At 45.3% G+C, this 20412-nt stretch overlaps 1 protein-coding gene across 12 annotated transcripts in view; it reads right to left on the bottom strand.

Annotated features, from left to right (window-relative positions):
• The window catches only part of hspg2 (heparan sulfate proteoglycan 2), a 647132-nt gene that overhangs the window by 312435 nt on the left and 314285 nt on the right, over positions 1-20412 (bottom strand). For all 12 annotated transcript variants that reach the window (XM_085966756.1, XM_085966759.1, XM_085966758.1 and 9 more), the window contains 8 exons: positions 18970-19110; positions 16792-16974; positions 12990-13166; positions 10421-10539; positions 9689-9800; positions 9223-9333; positions 5216-5343; positions 995-1081 (listed from right to left, as the gene is read on the bottom strand). In XM_085966756.1, the coding sequence (XP_085822882.1) occupies positions 995-1081; positions 5216-5343; positions 9223-9333; positions 9689-9800; positions 10421-10539; positions 12990-13166; positions 16792-16974; positions 18970-19110 (1058 nt within the window). The remainder of the gene's footprint in view (positions 1-994; positions 1082-5215; positions 5344-9222; positions 9334-9688; positions 9801-10420; positions 10540-12989; positions 13167-16791; positions 16975-18969; positions 19111-20412) is intronic.

The following is a 20412-nucleotide window of genomic DNA, read 5'->3' as shown; positions in this document are numbered from 1 at the left end:
AAGAGGTGGGATTTTCCATACATTATCCTTCTATAACTCATTCTCCTGCATGCTCAATGCCCTGTAGAGAGTTTGGGAGAAGCTGTATGTGAGTTGTGTGCTTTCAACAGAGGTAGCGTGGTGTCATATTCCTGATAAAGAATGGAGTTCTGCCTTAGAAGGGTTTTCAATGTTATCCTGCTTTCTTTGCAAGAAGTCACCAGTGGAAGCAGTGACACACTGCACAAAGACGCTTTACTGTTAACTAAACTTTAAAATCCCCATATCCACCATGACCGAGATGAGCCAAACTCATTCTCGTTGGGGTTCCATGTCGTCAGATAAAAGGGAAATTCACCCCGTCTCTATCTGGGCTGGATTGTAATCCAAGCTTGATAAAGAGTGCGTTGAAACAATACGTCCTCAACTCTGCGAGAAAACGTGTTTTAATTTTGAAGTTGGTATTCCTACCAAAGAAAGCAGAATTCAACTGAAAATCTTACAACAGATCTTAGTTTTTTTTAAGCTGAATCCCTGAGTCAGTGAGTGACAGCGAGCTTCTTTTAGTCACAGAATTACTGGTCAAAGTACAAAGAAGCTGCTCTCAACTCAGGGATTCACTTTATACAGGCTCGGTTAAATTGAACCCTTTCACCGGAGCATGACGAGTTAGGACTGAACAAAATGTTTCCTGGATGGTAACTGTATTTGAATACATTGGTCCAGTTTGGGGTATTTTACACTGAAGCCTTGTGGCATTGAGTAAACGACATGAATGTAAACGAGATAGTCCTGTGAAGCAGAACTTGTAGATATTACAAGCCGGTGAAGGGGTCAGTACATCTGAATGAGATGCTAGTTCATGGAAATGACACCACTCTGGAAGCAGCTCCAAGTCCTAGATTAAATAAGTGGGCCCTCGGGCTAATTACCTGGAATACCCACTTAGGAACTATTATGTACAATAAAAAGAGTCAGGACAAAGTAAGACACAAGAGGGTCTGGCGGACTATACCTTTCGCAGTTTCTGCCTCCGTAACCGCTGGGGCAATGTTCACAAGTTATCTGTCCGTCTGTGTCCAGGAAACAAGTCGAGGAGAACCTGAGCGGAAAATGAAACAGCTTTTAAAAAAAAATCTGAGCTAACCACTCCAAGGTTTTGAAGATTTTAGATGAAGATTTTCACACTGGTTACCCAAGTGTAATGCCGAGAGACCCGGATACAAGTGAAGAGTATCTGAAAATTTTAAATGGAATGGTTTATTGGTATCTTTTTGCTGTTTTTTTTTAACTGAAGTTCCACCATACCTGTCCACCTGCAAAAGTCAGTTACAACCAACGTGGAAAATTCTCTGCCTTTTGTCAAATTCTGGCTCACTGGCCTGACGAGTGGGTCAGAGCGTCACTCACAGACTGCTACATGGCTGAGTCCACTTCAAAGGACATTTTCACTTCGTCTCATGGAGGTTTTGAAAGCAGCTCAGAGACCAAGGGAATCAATAACTGGAGTGTGCATGCCTCTGAGCAACGTCAGATCGAACCACAGCCCTGTCGAATGCACAAAGTATGGATTGGCTTGTGTGTCTTCAGAAGGTTCTCTCACCCAAGTCTGTGGCTGCAATATCAAATGCTCAGGTATAGGTTCACCTTGGCAGTAGCACGAGATGGGTGACGGCGAATTGTCATCACAGTTTGCACTCGCCCGATTCTCTCTTCCATTTGTTAGTCAGATTTTCTCTTCAGTTGCAGAAAGAATCCATGCTGACCACTCACTGAACACCAGGGTACAACTCCAAAGGAGGTGCTGATTCTGATATCACTGCTGCTCACCTTCGCTCCTTCAAATCTGACTGATTTCCTCCTGTAGTTAAAATCTCTACTACACAAAATCTATCTGTCGTTTCTAACGCTCCAACATTCAATACTCTGAAACTTTTCACATTTTTGTCAAGCCAAATCAAATCCGCCCCCCTCTGCTGAAATCGCCGTTCTTGGCAACGTCAACATTCGAGCAATGGCTCTGTTTCTACTGATCAGGCTGCTGTTAAAGCCAAGTCCTTGGTAGTTCTGAGTGACCTTGATTAGCTCATGATTGGTCTATCTGGAACCCTGATCATGCTGGTATTTAAGCGTATCTCGTAGACCTTTTCCTCAAATCCAGTCCGAACTCAAGCTGCAACTGGTTTCTTCCTGCTGGGCTCTTCAAACTACTGTATTGTCTTCAGGAGAATATCTTGCACTCTGTAACCCTGTCCCATCTTGTTTGGTCCTACAGCTCAGCTCATTGGGGTGGTCTTTGCCGCCTTTCCTTGGTCGTTCTGCAGCTTTCACGCATCCTAACCTATATATGCAGGTAAAGTAACTAGCATCAATCATGTTCCACTTTATCCCGTCCATCAGATTCTCTGCTATACCTCAGTAGAACGACAGCCACAATTGAGCCTCCTCTCAAAATTCCTAACCACCTTGCCTGGCACTTTGATCAGTCTGACACGCCCTCAGCCAACTCTGCTCCCAATTCTAGAAAACCACGATCACAGCTGTTAACTCTAACTTGATTGAAAAGAAGCATCAACTACTTTGTTCCCATTCCTTCTGATTCCAGTCCACTGGGGTCCTTTGCCAAAGCATCTTTCATAATTTCTCAGAATCTTCTTTTCATCCCCTCACATCTTGAAGGAACAGTTGCTAGCTCTCAAGAGAGAACGCTCACTTTTCTCGTCCAACTCTCATCTTAATCTTGGAGGATCGCCCTCCGTCTGTTCGACCGTCGGAATCAGCTTTTATCCCAGCCAGGTTCTTTGGATCCTCTGCTTTTCCGATTCCAGCAAGACCGTTGCTCCTGATTGAATCCCGCCCATTGTACTCAAGATCGATACCTTTAACCCTACCAGTTGTCCTGTGCCACTCTTCAATTTCTCTTACTCCCAAGTTTACCGTAACCTCCCTTTTGGACATTTGCTCCTAATTATACTTCCCCTAAGAAAGGTGGTCCCTCTTAACATTCTAACTAAGACTCAGGCATTGGGACTAGAAAGTTGTAAAGCGCCTGTTAATTCATAAATTATCCGCAACCTTAACTCTGCTCTGGAACACTGGTCACTCATCTGCTGTTGCCTTCAACATCTCCAAAGCCTTTCAGAAGGTGCACTTCTGAACAAGTTACTTTGAATGGCCTCCCATCAAATGTGCAAAGCTATCTAGTTTCCTCTCAAGTCACCTCATTTATGATGTAATCGATGACTCATCATCTTTCCTGAACACAGGACTTCCCCACGATGTTTTCTTCTCTCCCACCGTTTCTTCTTCATCCAATCTTTTACTGAGGATTCCGCTCTACATTCACCATTCTCTCAGTCACTTTCAGTGCAATTGTAGAATCACTGCCAACGGCACTCCTGCAAGCTCTTCCACGGGGCGATATACGTCTTGTTTCTTTCAATTCTTTGAGGATATTGGGGTAGAGTTTCTGCTAGGTTGTGTCCAGTACAATTTGCCCAAAATAGGCCAAACCAGCAGAAAAGATCGAGGAATTTTAAGTGCAAGTTACGTCCAGTGCAAATCGAGCTTCTGCAACTTCTTCCTCTAGTTTAAAAAATATCGCGCTAGGAGCTGGCCCCGCCCACCACACTGGCCACGCCCCCCGGATCAAATTAATCACCTCGGCGAGTTTCCGCTAATTCCGCCCGTTTGCAGACATTCGAGGAACCTCTTAAAATTAAGCTTTTTTTTTTTAAAAAGGCATACAGGCTCCGTTTAAAAGTTTTTAAATATTAAAAAATATTTAATTTACTAAGAAGCTGTCTAGTTTACAGCAATGAAACGTGTGAATGTTTTGTACAGTTTTTTTTAAAGTAATTTTCAACTATTTAAAATCGGGTTACTCACAGGTGGTGGACTAGACACTGTTTAAAATGCTTATATTTTTGGTGATAAACCTATTTCCAGTTGTATTAATCAAACTGCACCAGGTTACCACTCTTAAATATATCACAGAATATTTTTTAATGCAAGGGGAAAATAAACAATTATGTTTGATGCACTATCAACAACACCAAAGACTACGAGTTGAACTTATACGAAGTAGGCTTTTATTGACTAAGAACTGGAGCATGCCTCTGCTAGTGGATCCATCCTAAGAGCTCCCGGGGGAAGGGTGGTGAGTCACCTTTATACCCGGGCTTAGGGGTGGAGCCAGGGGCGGAGACATGCCCGGACCTGTACAGAGTTAACAGTGGTTTACCACACAGACATGTACAGAGTTAGCAGTGGTTTACCACAATGTTCTAAAACACTGCCCAATTTCACTGGCTCATGAAGATTTGATGTTTGTTATTCGAGCAACATTCTTTCACTCCAGCTCAGGACACATGGGAAAGCTTTTTGTAAAACTGGAGAGGTCATCATCGAGAGCACAGCACAGAAACAGGCCGGTCGGCCCGGCTGGTCTGTGCCGGTGTTTCTGCTCCACACGAGTCTCCTCCCACCCTTCTTCATCTCACCCTATCAACATATCCTCCTATTGCTTTCTCCCTCATGTTCCACATTCTAACCACTCTTTGGGTAAAGAACCTTTTCCTGAATTCCCTATTGGATTTATTAGTCTTGTATTTATGGCCTCTAGTTCTGGTCTCCCCCACAAGTGGAAACATTTTCTCTGTGTCTACGCTATCAAACCCTTTCATTATCTTAAAGACCTCCATCAGGTCACCCCCTCAGCCTTCTCTAGACAAAGCCTCTCATTTCTCTGTCTCTCGCCCCGTCACAACCATTCTCATCTTTCACTATTCATCAATACTATATTGTCAAGTCAATGCAGTTGATGCAACATGATGAAAAACTTGTGTGGAACTTTACAGTTTCTTTGGGAAAAAAAAGCAGAACATTTAGTACTATTGAACTTCTTCAACATAACTAAAACCATACGCTCTTCCAGGAAAAAGCAAAGTAAGCTATACTGAAGAACCTGGTGTGAAGGAACAGGACAGTTACCAGTAAAAGACTGAGGTACAATATTAGAATAGAAGCTTATTTAGACTGATAGCAAGGGGAAAGCCACATGCTCATACAATCAATGCAAGGTTCCAATCTCTAAGGAGTGACGGTCTCTCAGGTAGTTTCTCCCATTTGGAAAGTAAGCGATTCATAATTGCTTATGGAGGTTGAACAATAAAAATACTAAAATCAGTATAAATTGTGGAAAAGTGAGTTTCTTTTAAAAAAAAAGCAAACTCACTGATTTGAGGGCGTGGTTCCTGGGCAAGGGCACGGTGCACAGTCATCTGATGTCCCACCTCTGGCATCTCCATAGAAACCTGGCAGACACCGCTCACATCGGAGGCCCTCGGTGTTGTATTGGCAGGTCTGTAGTCACACAAGAAAAAGAAACTTCAATCACAGCTGACAACATTCGGAGACCATTATAATCTGATAGAACACAAAAAGTTAAAATCCGAACTAATTCAGACAGGGTGTGCAACAGGAAAAAGCAAAACAGCACAGATTTCCACACAAAAGGACACTTTTAAATGCACCTTCCCTCCATACAAAGCTACAGGTGGGAGATGAGGGAAAATGGTCTTGTATCAAGGTAGCAATTGTATGTGAAGCCTATTTAAAATATGGTGCTAATTTCAACTACTGTTGAAATGTAATGTTGATCAATAGCAGATTGAATGGTGTAATACAGACACGTCACAGAATAGCAAACTGAAAGTGCAAATTTAATGTGGCTAAATTACAGCATCGATTGTAGCACGTATTCATTCATCAAAATTGCTTCATTGAGATTGATCAATTGCACACTCTCCCTTAAACGAGAGCCCTGATGGTGAAGGGAAGTCTAGTTTTATACAAGGCAATCTCCCATTTTATAATATACTCTCACACATGGCAGCAATTTGGCATTTTATTAAAAACCATCGGTTTTATTGCCTCAAATAGGGTCTGCCTCCTTGCTAGGCCGATGACATCACCAATGGAGAACATGCTATGTGGCCCAGAACATCTCCCTCTCCAGCACCTCCGTGGAGCTGCCACACTGCAGAGTTCAGGACACCTTGCTCAACATATCCATGTCGGCTAGAAAATCGGCTTATTCCCTTCCGTATATAAAAGGGGAGAGCACCGTCAACAAAAAGTGCTCCCCACAAATGATCACTCCCGTTTAGCCAAGTGTCAAACCTATTTAATAACTCAGCTGCAAAATATCTTTGATCCGTGTTTTAAAACACTTAAACTACACTAATTCTGGGACCATTTAAAAGCTGAAAAATTAGAGGACAATATTGTGCAAAATTCCCCAAGTAAAAATAGCGCTGCCATTCCACAGTAGTGTTGTAAAAGAGCATGTTTCATTGAGGGATAGCTACACGTTTAGCAAGTCATGTAATCCAAGTCATTCACGGGTTGGAATATTGCAGAAAGCAGCCTCGGCTTTCAGCGCCTCATTGTTTCAATTAGCGATCCTGAAACACTGCTGCTAATCAACACCGCAAGGAAGTCTCTGAGCCTTCATGTGGCCACGGTTAAGCAGCCAACTCAGCTGAATGCGGATACTCACTTTGTGTAAAACGGGGGACAGCGAATCGGCAGCCCCTTTTACATCTCTCCTCTCCCGATTTTTATCTCCATTGATTTCAATGTGAAACAATGAAGTCAAAATTACTCCCAAAGTTTCTTGAATCTGTCTTTTTCAATTAGATTTGTAACAAACTCAAATGTTGCAAAATTTGATTGAGTTCCAAGTCACTGTGTGGGAAGATTTAAATTTGCAGCTTCCCAGTGAACACCCTATCTCGGCAGTGCTGCCATAGTGGCTACCAATTAAAGGGCAGGCACACCACACAGGACAGGAGATAAAGGCCGGAGACCGGGTACCCTGGACCATTGCTGCACATCTCCTAGAAAATGGTTATAAAGTTAACCTTGACAGAAGTTTGAGAGGAGAACTCTAGACTTGGTTGAGGCAAAGGGTGGGCTCAGGAATAGAAAATAAATCAATTACTTCATGGCTACAATGTTATGTTCAAATCCCCAATAATCCTGCAGAGGCAACAACAACTTGGATTTATTTAGCGCCTTTAACATCGGAAAACATCCCAAGGCGCTTTGCTACGTCAAGGTCAAAATATTCCCATTCAGCTGATTTGGCTACTCAGGCAGAACAGGATCTGACTATTGGCGTTCCCATATTAAAAGGAAGGGCCGATTTCCTATGAAAACTGTCGAGACAATAAACAGATGAGACAATTCTAAAGATTAAAACGGATGCAACATGGGCTAGTTTGGTAGACTTTAATCTGGGCAGTTTGGCTCATTTGTATGGGTGATTTTTATTGGCCCAGAATTTCTGTAGAGATAAAGGAGCGAGGCGGCAAGAGTGCATCAGGCGTGAACTCTCCTAAATTTAACAAGAACATCTTGCAGCAAAAATCAAATCTGTGGTAGGAGTTTATGGTACAAAATACATTTGTGTGACTGTGCTTGTAGCTTCATCATGCCCAAAAGATGGTACCATATCTAGAACTGTCGATGTACGAAATGTTTGTGTTATGAACATTTTCTAAGTAAACCCAGTGTTGGATTTTGTTCATCGCTTGTTCTTGGGCTGTGGGCGCGGTTGACAAAGCAGCATTTATTGCTCCTCTGTCATTGTCCTGAGAAGATGGGCCCCCTCCTTGAATCGAGACTATCCTTGTGGTGATTATACTTCCACAATGGTGCTAGGGTGGGAATTCCAGGATTCTGACTCAGCGACCATAAAGGAACGTTGATCCACGCCCAAGTCAGGATGGTGTGTGACTTGGTGCTGATCGAGTTCCCATTACATTTCTGCTCAGGCTCTTCGTGTGGTCGGGGTCACAGGGGAGGGAGATTAATCTCAAAAGTAACCTTGGCGAGTTGCTGCAGTGGAATCCTGTAGATTGTACAGACTGCAGCCCCAGTGTGCGGGATGCTGGGTCCAATGGCAGGGGTACCAATCAAGGAAACTGCTCTGCCCTGGATGGTGTTCAGCTTCTCGAGAGCTGCTGCCGCTGCACCCATTCAGGTGAGTGGTGAACAGTCTATCAAACACCTGGTTTGAGCCTTGTAGGTGGTGGGGAAGAGTTTGATGGGTCAGGCGGTGAGCCACTCATCAGGGTACCCAGCCTCTGTCCTGCTCTTGTAGCTAAGGTATTAATATGGCTGGTCCAGTCAGCTTCTGTTCACTGGTGACCCCTGGGATGTTGATGGTGAGGGACTCTGGGATTGGGGTGCCACTGAAGGTCAAGGTGACATGGCTGAGTGTTCTCTTGCTCAAGGGGGTCCGCCTGCATTTATGTGGTGTGAGTATTACTTGCCACTTGTCAGGGGTATGGTAGTGTAGTGCCGATGTTACTGGACTACTAATCCAAAGAATGTGAGTTCAAATTCTACCACGGCAATCTGAGAATTTCAATTCAATTTTTAAAAAGCTGGTATCGATAAATGTGACTATGAAGCCGTTGGACTGTCAGAAAATCCCAACTGGTTCACTAAAGTTTTTTAGGGAAGGAAATCTGCCGTATGTAGCCTACATGTGACTCCAGTCCCACACTAACGTGGCTGACTCTTCATTGCCTTCTGAAATGGCCTAGCAAGCCCCCCAATTGTATCAAACCATACCATCACCTTCTTAGGGCAAGTAATACATTCAGACCTTGCCATGGACGCCCACATCCCGAGATTGAATTTTAAAAGTTGCCCAAGTCTGGATGTTACCCAGGTCCTGCTGTAGGCTGACGTGCGCTAGGCTGACGTGCGCTAGGCTGACGTGCGCTACTGTTATTATGAGTTGTGAATTTTGCTGAGCACGTAGATTTGTTTAAAATCGAATGAAGTTTACAAGTCGGTTCATTAACTGACCCAGAGTGCAGAAGGAAACTCGCCAAGGGCACTTGCAGGTGAGTGAGACACTGTAAACTCTCACTCTATGTCACACAATGACAGATCTCCAACACACTCACTACGCCACCCTGGGAAGTGTTTCTAAACTGCTGAAGTGACAAGTTCATTACCAACATCATATACAGGCTGCGCCATGAAAAATGCTATCAATCAGGATGAGTGCGAAGAGATGGGGGTGGGGGGGGGTCACACACCAAGCCAGTCAGACAAACATGAACATTTCTCGAAGGCCCTGGCAAAGTTAGAAACGGTTGCACACACAACATATCAATCAGCATTTAGAACTGAACGGGTATTTCACGCATTTCTCCATACCAGGCATTCCCCGGTGTCTGCATCACAGTCGGCGTGCCCGTTACAGTCACAGCGCTCACACGTTCCCAGGTAGAGCCCACTCCCTGTGCGGGTGTAGCCGAAGTCACATTCCTGCACGGAAGAAACACAGGTTAAACATTCCGCAGAAGTTTGTTTCCAAAAATAAACAACGTGAATCTTAAATTTTTTCCTATTTGGTGAAAAATTCAAACGACAGAAACTATATTAAACATTCAATGTTTCCAAGTTGCTGTGTGTCAGAACTAATTATCTATAAATTCTGTCAGATTGCCAATATACTAGGGAGGATAGCATTCTGGGAATTCTGAACTCCCGGTTTTAAATCAGTAAGAACGTTTTCCCAATTTTAGCAGCTGGGATTCTCATCAGTTTGACTGTGGAGCGTTGGGACATCCAGAGGTTGTGAAAGGTGTTGAAGAAATGCAAGTTCTTCCCTGCTTTTTACCTGACAGGATGATCCGTTGTAACCTCCTGGGCAGACACATTCCTCCACCTCAACGGCTTGCTCCTGTCCAGTGGAATGTGGGACCGCTACATCCATACGGATTTGGGATATTCTGCAAATGAACAGCTGCAATTAATCTCCAAACATTGCTGGACCTCTGCAAATGGTTCGGGTTCTTGTCCCCCATTCACGGTTATAAAGCTATGGCGAGGTAGCGGAGCCAGGACACTCCATGCGGTCTAACACGAGCCCGAGTCACTTGATCTGGGAGTGGACCAGTTCTTCTGGAAAGAGGCAGCAGCAGAGAAACTGATCCAATGCAAGAATAATACTCAATACCACAGCGTGTTTGAGAACACATCTGAGGACAAAGAACTCTCATGTTTCCCCCCTCAGCCCTCATCTTTTTATATGTCAGCTTTATAATTTACAAATGATTTTCTACAAGTTGGAAGTTTCTTCGATGCTTTCTGCTATATTGTGAGGAGGCCCAACATCTCCAGTCAATCTTGATCAGCTGGCGTCAGCCACAGACTCAACTCTGAGTGTCTGCAATAACCCAACAGGGACTGGCTCCTTCTTTTGTTTCGGGATACCAAGCCAGCCACTCAAGTGTACAGCACTTATTTTAAGACTGGCGGTGGACAATGGTACAAACGATACTGAAGAGTTTCCACACACACCAGTGCTTTCAAGTTGAAACGTTTATTCAGGGGTCTGTCAATACTTAACCTGCTTTCCGTCGTCCCTTCAGTATAACTTGCTCGGATCATGAAAACATTAATATCGGCCAAAGCCATCAGGAGATGTTCTCTGGTGCAAGGTTGGCCGTCTGCCCGTCGCCATTCTGACTAAAAAAAATAAACAAGATCACTTGTGAATCACTGAAAATCGACACAATACTTGCTTCACAAATCAAAAAGAACTGAAGATATCAAAGAATGCAGCAAAATCACGCTAATGGGGGTCTTCAGCAGCATTTATTAGTCCCTCCAAGACTTTGCGTGCTTACCTCTATAGTTCTTACACCCCATGCAATTCTAACAAGGATGGCAATTCATTCTGTGATGGAGAGACTAGTGCTGTTTTGCAATCAACTTAGACAAGCCTGGTGAGACCACACCTGGAGTATTGTGTACAGTTTGAGCCTCCTTACCTAAGGAAGGATTTACTTGCCATAGAGGGAGTGCAACCAAGGTTCACCAGACTGATTCCTGGGATGGGGGGATTGTCCTATGAGGAGAGATTGAGTAGACTAGGCCTGTATTCTCTAGAGTTTAGAAGAATGAGAGGTGATCTCATTGAAACGTACAACATTCTTACAGGGCTTGACAGGGTAGATGCAGGGAGGATGTTTCCCTTGGCTGGGGAGTCTAGAACCAGGGGTCACAGCCTCAGAATAAGGGGTCGGTCATTTAGGACCGAGATGAGGAGAAATTTCTTCACTCAGAGGGTGGTGAATCTTTGGAATTCTCTACCCCAGAGGGCTGTGGAGGCTCAGTTGTTGCGTATATTCAAGACAGAGATCGATAGATTTTTGAATATTAAGGGAATCAAGGGATATGGGGATAGTGCGGGAAAGTGGAGATGAGGTAAAAGATCAGCCATGATCTTACTGACTAGGCCTACTCCTGCTCCTATTTCTTACGTTCTTATGTTTTTATGTAAGCCACACTGGTACCCAGAGCACATGAAGAAATGAACAGTCCTCTCTCTTCTGTTGGCCTATTGCGAGATAGTCCACCTGGTGGTAAGACTAAGTAAACCAAATAAGCTCATCCCAGCTGTTGCAAGTTGACTGAAATGACGGGCAGCAAGAAGCCAATCTCACCACAACCCAATTTGGCTTCTGCACCATAACCTTGAGTCTTCATTTAAAATCGGATCTTGAGAGCTGGTGATCTGAAAGATCTGGAACTATACGCATCTGTTATGCAATCCCAGACGTTACTAATGAAAGCAAATCTGAAGAGACTACTTAGATATCAGGAGGTGGCTAGACAGTAGATAATAACATTAAAAATAGGAGCAGGAGTCGGCCTTTCGGCCCCTCGAGTCTACTCCCCCAGTCAATAAGATCATGGCTGAGCTGCTACCTCCACCTTCCCGCACTATTCCCTAGTAATTCTCGGCCAAGCATATACTGTGCAAAATTCATATGCACAATTTAATTATTACATCAAAAATGTGCACCTGAACTGGCTCTCCATTACACGCAGAGGAAAACTGACTCTAAAACTCAACTGCCCTTCACCGCCATTACATTCAATTGCATCTAGATCTTGATGGAAGGCCATAGCAATCAAGGGAAGATACCTGCACAATATCAAAGGGAACTCCCCACATGCATGGGTCCAGGGAGTGGATAGAAGCAGCACTGCTCATGACATGTTAGGACACAGGGCAAAATGGCTTTTGGGTGTGGGGCAGGGGAAGGGAGGAGGCCAGTTACCAGGCAAAACTGGCCTTTTGAGGCCCAACAGTCCAGCCTCAGGTAAGCGAAGCGATCAGAGAGTACACTAGCCACGGGGAAAACAATGACGAATTTCCTGAACTCCTCCCTTGCAGCACCCACTCGGAAACTGATTAAAAATTCTTGGGGCCCTGGAAACCAAGACCATTGGGGGCCCCTCGACAAAACCTTCTCCCCCACCCCCAATCCATTGCAACACAAACGGTGGGCCCACATAATGTTTACCACTGCACGAAGAATAAAGCAAAATCATATCGCAAAGCTTAAATGGAACATATTTGGCTAGGCCCCTGGGCATGGACTCCATTGGCCCGTGCCTTGATCTGCTCCCACTTGCAATGGCTGCTCAACGGCTGACGTGCTGCTTATGCATTAACTACATTATGGGGTGGAGATCTCAGCTGCACTGCATCGCTTCCTGCCCACATTGCCCTGCATTCAGCGAATCGTGTGCAGCGTAAGCCTCTTACCTCAGCGTTTTGGGTGCTATGGGTGGCATCATTGGCCCCCTGGCATCACTGAATAGCAATAGTGGCCTATCGTAAATACCTGTGCCACTGAAGATCATCTCAAAACTGACGATCTTGTCCTTGAATAACCCAATCTATCCTCAGCTCGACAGGATATTGCTCACACACATTCTACTGACTCTTAGCTGAACACGTGCACTTCCCACTTGCGGGTGGATCTAAACGTGGACAATCCATTTCTCAGAATCTAATCAGCAAAAGGAATCTATTCTCCACACAAGTGTTCTCAGGAAAAACATTGCACAATCTCAAATAAAGTCCATCTACAATGGGTTAAAGAAATACAATGACAGCCTACTTCTCTAAAGGAGACAGAGAACGTTGTGGGAATGCCAGGTTGTGGTCTCTTGGTGTAGTGCTCCAGGAAGATGCTGTTGCCTTGTAGAATAACATCTGGCATCCAGGTGACGAGCGAGGAGCCGGGAGAGATATTGTACAGGATGGTGTAATGTAATTCCCCTCCATAAGAAGTAACCTATAGAAATGGACAGAGGGCAGGAAGCAATTAAGAAGTGTAGAAAAAAGCAGGAACCAGTAAAGCACATTAATACAGCCATCCCCAAATCAGATCACGTGTTGAACAGAATCAATCAAGACGGCATCTTTGGGAACCATATGTGTTGGCAGAACAACGGGAACTGAACAAACATTATTCTTTCCCTACAATGAAGTCATTGAATGAAGCACTTAAACACTTGCACAATTATCCTCATGCAGCAGATAACTAACTCCAAAAGGAAACTGTTCAATGATCTCCTGCAGAGACAGTGCTCCTCATTCTCAGACCAGAGACAGTGCTCCGCATTCTCAGACCAGAGGCAGTGCTCCTCATTCTCAGACCAGAGAGACAGTGCTCCTCATTCTCAGACCAGAGAGACAGTGCTCCTCATTCTCAGACCAGAGAGACAGTGCTCCTCATTCTCAGACCAGAGACAGTGCTCCTCATTCTCAGACCAGAGAGACAGTGCTCCTCATTCTCAGACCAGAGACAGTGCTCCTCATTCTCAGACCAGAGACAGTGCTCCTCATTCTCAGACCAGAGACAGTGCTCCTCATTCTCAGACCAGAGAGACAGTGCTCCTCATTCTCAGACCACCAGAGACAGTGCTCCTCATTCTCAGACCAGAGACAGTGCTCCTCATTCTCAGACCAGAGACAGTGCTCCTCATTCTCAGACCAGAGACAGTGCTCCTCATTCTCAGACCAGAGACAGTGCTCCTCATTCACAGACCAGAGACAGTGCTCCTCATTCACAGACCAGAGACAGTGCTCCTCATTCTCAGACCAGAGACAGTGCTCCTCATTCTCAGACAGAGACAGTGCTCCTCATTCTCAGACCAGAGACAGTGCTCCTCATTCTCAGACCAGAGACAGTGCTCCTCATTCTCAGACCAGAGACAGTGCTCCTCATTCACAGACCAGAGACAGTGCTCCTCATTCACAGACCAGAGACAGTGCTCCTCATTCTCAGACCAGAGACAGTGCTCCTCATTCACAGACCAGAGACAGTGCTCCTCATTCACAGACCAGAGACAGTGCTCCTCATTCTCAGACCAGAGAGACAGTGCTCCTCATTCACAGACCAGAGAGACAGTGCTCCTCATTCTCAGACCAGAGAGACAGTGCTCCTCATTCTCAGACCAGAGAGACAGTGCTCCTCATTCTCAGACCAGAGACAGTGCTCCGCATTCTCAGACCAGAGACAGTGCTCCTCATTCACAGACCAGAGAGACAGTGCTCCACATTCACAGACCAGAGACAGTGCTCCTCATTCTCAGACCAGAGACAGTGCTACTCATTCTCAGACCAGAGAGACAGTGCTCCTCATTCTCAGACCAGAGAGACAGTGCTCCTCATTCTCAGACCAGAGAGACAGTGCTCCTCATTCTCAGACCAGAGACAGTGCTCCTCATTCACAGACCAGAGACAGTGCTCCTCATTCACAGACCAGAGACAGTGCTCCTCATTCACAGACCAGAGACAGTGCTCCTCATTCTCAGACCAGAGACAGTGCTCCTCATTCACAGACCAGAGACAGTGCTCCTCATTCTCAGACCAGAGACAGTGCTCCTCATTCACAGACCAGAGACAGTGCTCCTCATTCTCAGACCAGAGACAGTGCTCCTCATTCACAGACCAGAGACACTGCTCCTCATTCACAGACCTGAGACAGTGCTCCTCATTCACAGACCAGAGACAGTGCTCCTCATTCTAAGACCAGAGACAGTGCTCCTCATTCTCAGACCAGAGACAGTGCTCCTCATTCACAGACCAGAGACAGTGCTCTCATTCACAGACCAGAGACAGTGCTCCTCATTCACAGACCAGAGACAGTGCTCCTCATTCTCAGACCAGAGACAGTGCTCCTCATTCACAGACCAGAGACAGTGCTCCTCATTCTCAGACCAGAGACAGTGCTCCTCATTCACAGACCAGAGACAGTGCTCCTCATTCTCAGACCAGAGACAGTGCTCCTCATTCACAGACCAGAGACAGTGCTCCTCATTCTCAGACCAGAGACAGTGCTCCTCATTCACAGACCAGAGACAGTGCTCCTCATTCACAGACCAGAGACAGTGCTCCTCATTCTCAGACCAGAGACAGTGCTCCTCATTCTCAGACCAGAGACAGTGCTCCGCATTCTCAGACCAGAGACAGTGCTCCTCATTCACAGACCAGAGACAGTGCTCCTCATTCTCAGACAGAGACAGTGCTCCTCATTCTCAGACCAGAGACAGTGCTCCTCATTCACAGACCAGAGACAGTGCTCCTCATTCTCAGACCAGAGACAGTGCTCCTCATTCACAGACCAGAGACAGTGCTCCTCATTCTCAGACCAGAGACAGTGCTCCTCATTCACAGACCAGAGACAGTGCTCCTCATTCTCAGACCAGAGACAGTGCTCCGCATTCTCAGACCAGAGACAGTGCTCCTCATTCACAGACCAGAGACAGTGCTCCTCATTCACAGACCAGAGACAGTGCTCCTCATTCTCAGACCAGAGACAGTGCTCCTCATTCACAGACCAGAGACAGTGCTCCTCATTCTCAGACCAGAGACAGTGCTCCTCATTCACAGACCAGAGACAGTGCTCCTCATTCTCAGACCAGAGACAGTGCTCCTCATTCACAGACCAGAGACAGTGCTCCTCATTCTCAGACCAGAGACAGTGCTCCTCATTCACAGACCAGAGACAGTGCTCCTCATTCACAGACCAGAGACAGTGCTCCTCATTCTCAGACCAGAGACAGTGCTCCTCATTCTCAGACCAGAGACAGTGCTCCGCATTCTCAGACCAGAGACAGTGCTCCTCATTCACAGACCAGAGACAGTGCTCCTCATTCACAGACCAGAGACAGTGCTCCTCATTCTCAGACCAGAGAGACAGTGCTCCTCATTCTCAGACCAGAGACAGTGCTCCTCATTCTCAGACCAGAGAGACAGTGCTCCTCATTCTCAGACCAGAGACAGTGCTCCTCATTCTCAGACCAGAGACAGTGCTCCTCATTCTCAGACCAGAGACAGTGCTCCTCATTCTCAGACCAGAGACAGTGTTCCTCATTCTCAGACCAGAGACAGTGCTCCTCATTCTCAGACCAGAGACAGTTCGACGTCTCTGTATAAAAGGTCATTGGTCAAAAGTCAGAAACACTTGCCCTTTGCCCTACACGGTTTGGCTCTACACAGGATCCTGAGCAGAAGCATTGGTTTCCTCACCCCCAGTTTTGTTCTGGAAGTTGCACCTCAATTCTTTTGAAAGGAGGCCTCAGCAATGAGCCCTGGTTGGTGGAGTAAGGAATTAAACAGAAACAGGAAGTGTCAAATGCAGTTTGCGAGCAAGAGGATCCGAGCAGCAGGAAATTAGGTGGAAGTTGAACAAATTCCAAAGAATATATTGGAGGCCAGTAAACTGAACAGTCTCTCATATCTTTGACCTTTCCAAACAAATGAATACAGAAACCGGAGGCGTGATTAAATACCGAGGCCAACTCGGGCCACACAACAAATCACAAGCTGAGGATTTCAACTTTTGTTCTGCCTCTATAGTGCCGTGGCATCCAAGTGCAATGGCAACCCGAATCAGATGGATCTCCATTTACCTTATCACCTTTAAACCGATCAGGTAGCACCCAGTAGTAGATGTCTCGAGGGACCGTGTCAAACTCTGCAAATGTCAGTTCACTCAAGGCACTGATTTGGACTCCTTCAGTGATCCTGTGAGTGTGCGCCATATTTGTCAACATGTAAAGATTCCTCTCCTGCTCATCATAAACAGCTCGGACCTTGCAAAGAACAAACAGCACAATGAAATAACGGCACAATGAGGAACTGCCAGCAAATCTAACATTCAAATTTGTTTAACTTCAACTTAAACCTCATCATATCGGTCTGGTCATAATAGGCTGCACCCCTCCCAGGGCAGCCATTTTAAGATTTCAGCCAACATACCATCCATCACAGTAACTTTTACATCATACCTACTTTTGTGACTGGAAGGCTGTTTCCAGTGGGGTTCGGCAGGGCTCAGTACTGGGTCCCTTGCTTTTTGTGGTGTGTATATATCAACGATTTAGACTTCAATGTAGAGGGCATGATTAAGAATTTTGCAGATGATACAATAATTGGCCGTGTGGTTGACAGTAAGGAAGAAAGCTGTAGACTGCAAGAAGATATCAATGAACTGGTCAGGTGGGCAGAAAAGTGGCAAATAGAATACAGTCTGGAGAAGTGTGAGGTAATGCATTTGGGGAGGGCTAACTAGGCAAGGGAATACACAATGGTAGGATACTGAGAAGTGTAGAGGAACAGAGGGACCTTGGAGTGCATGTCCACAGATCCCTGAAGGTAGCAGGACAGGTAGATAAGGTGGTTAAGGCGGCATATGGAATGCTTGCCTTTATTAGCCGAGGCATAGAATACAAGAGCAGGGAGGTTAGGCTAGAACTGTATAAAACACTAGTTAGGCCTCAGCTAGAATACTGTGTACAGTTCTGGTCACCACATTACAGGAAAGATGTGATTGCACTAGAGGGTACAGAGGAGATTTACGAGGATGTTGCCAAGACTGGAGAATTTTAGCTTTGAGGAAAGATTGGAGAGGCTGGGGTCTGTTTTCCTTGGAACGGAGGAGGCTGAGGGGAGACTTAATTGAGGTGTATAAAATTATGAGGGGCCTAGATAGAGTGGATAGGAAGGACCTATTTCCATTAGCAGGGAGGTCAATAACTAGGGGACATAGATTTAAAGTAATTGGTAGTGTGATTTGAGGAGAGCTGGAGAACTTTTTTCACCCAGAGGGTGGTGGCGGTCTGGAACTCACTGCCTGAAAGGGTGGTAGAGGCAGAAACCCTCATCACATTTAAAAAGTACTTGGATATGCACGTGAAGTGCCGTAACCTCCAAGACCAGGGACCAAGAGCTGGGAAGTGAGATTAGGCTGGATAACTTTTTCAACCGGCACAGACACGATGGGCCGAATGGCCTCCTTCTGGGCTGTAAACTTCTATGATTCTATGATTAACACTACATGATAGCACAATAATGCTACTGAGGTATTGAAACAGACAGTTATTACATATAGCTCAAGTCTATATTGTACAAGCCCTTCAACAGAAAATACACTTTTAAACAAAATCCTCCTTTTCCGTTTTATTGTAGAACTCTGTGTGCAGTGATATTGTCCCACTGGGCGAGCTTTCAGATGCGGCTTCACTTTTCTTAAACAGCAGCATATTCGATAAAATCTTCCAAATCCAGCCAGCTACAGAATGTCACTTGAAGAATTGGCCAACAAAAACATTCAGATTTTCCTTCAAGGTTATAAATCATGCCACGTGTCAATGAAGTTGCTGAAGAGTTAAAGCTTTACTGCAAACTCTCAATGTGGACACACAGACTTTTTCCTTAAAACATGCGAGATTCTGCAAGGACTAAAGTTGTGCCTAGTCCGAGCTTGAATCTCCCATATGGAATGCACAAATTCCAATGTCCGAAGAGCCTTGGTACAAATTGCTCATTTAAGCAGATTTCCAGGAACAAAATGAGGCAACATTCCCGGAACAGAGGACAATTAACCAGATGAAGGGACGCCCAGATTTTTCCTCCCATCCTCTTGCAAGTTGAAAAATGCGACCAATAATGTAGCTGAGAACCTGCTCAGGTTGTGTTAAAGCATCGAAGAATCAGCCACTTCTCGAGAAACAGGGAACCACGTCACTCACGCACTTTCGGAGATGCTTCCCATCGAGTTCCAAACACATTGGCGCTTGCAGACTAACCTGGTCTCGGTGCCAGGAGGAGCTGGCACACTGTTTGCTGGTCCCCATGCAGAAACATTTCAGGCAACCATCCGCATTGGATTCGTCCAAATTGAAGTACCCCGTCGAGCATTCATCACACAGTCTTCCAACAACATTCGGCTGCAAAAGAGCCAACACGGCAAGAGCTTTATAATAACTGTGAGCAAGTCAGGACACAGCAGGGCCTGATTAGACCCTGTGACATACCAGGGGTACTCGATTCAAAAGCACCGAACAAAATAAAAAGATTCTAATGATAACCACATTCCTTTTGTAATAATATGATTTTAAAAAGAATTCCCAATAGTCAGGCTCATTCCTCCAATATTTTGACCAGATCACATCAAACGTCAAAGCAAAAGTTATGAAAAGTACTGGTTTTCATTTAATTTCATCGTCCCGACCAATGTTCCAACTAATTTATTTTGGGTGCGCGGCCCATTCAAATTATTGCGCACAAGCGGTTTTTCGATTACAAAGCCATTGAGCGGCCTGCGCGGGAGCGCCCGGCCACCGGGCGGGAGCGCCAGGCCACTGGGCGGGAGCGCCAGGCCACCGGGCGGCGACACAGCTTAATGGGAACATTGGCTCCGATTATTCGAGTGTTTTCTGTTTATTTTTAAAATCTTGAACCTTATATATAATCTTGATGAATATTCCACGAATTGTTTTTCTTCATCCAAACCACACCTGGAGGTGCTGCTTGGGATGGGTTTGGGAAGATTTCCGGGTGTTATCGCAGTATTGTACACTCTCAGAATAATCAATATGGTTATCATAGTGCTGAAACTGGAGAAGCTGGGGTTGTTCTCCTTCGAGCAGAGAAGGTTAAGGGGGGATTTAATAGAGGTGTTCAGAATCATGAAGGGTTTTGATAGAGTAAATACGGAGAAACTGTTTCCAGTGGCAGAATGCCCAGAGGACACAGATTTAAGGTAAATGGCAAAAGAACCAGAGGCGAGATGAGGAGAATTTTTTTTTACGTGAACAGTTGTTATGATCTGGAATGCGCTGCCTGAAAGGGCGGTGGAAGCAGATTCAATAATGGCCCAGAAATTCGGGTACTCACGCGTGGACCCGATGGAAGTGCCGGTTTCTTGCAAGCACTACGCATGCGCGGGAAACCGGCATTTCCGATCCTCTGAACCAAGGGGTTCAGAGGTCGAACGCGTGCGCGCAGGAGTCTGCACGTGCACGTTGAACTTCCTTTTTTTTTTAAATACAGGTTTGCCCGTGCGTGAAGGCCTCGACTTTTTGCACATCTAAAAAGCAGGCGTAAGGACTTCATTTTAAAAGGTAAGTGGTCAATTAATTAAAATTAGAACATTTTTTCCACAGGTTTATTATTTTTAAATACTTTACAGTAAGGTAAGTGTATTTTTAGCCCCGATTTTTTATAAAATTATTTTTTTCAAAAATTTT

This window comes from Somniosus microcephalus, chromosome 25 (assembly GCF_052327205.1).
Source record: "Somniosus microcephalus isolate GS21.2 chromosome 25, FLI_Smic_1.0, whole genome shotgun sequence".
NCBI classification, from domain to species: Eukaryota; Metazoa; Chordata; class Chondrichthyes; order Squaliformes; family Somniosidae; genus Somniosus; species Somniosus microcephalus.
This window is presented reverse-complemented; position numbering and strand designations above follow the sequence as displayed.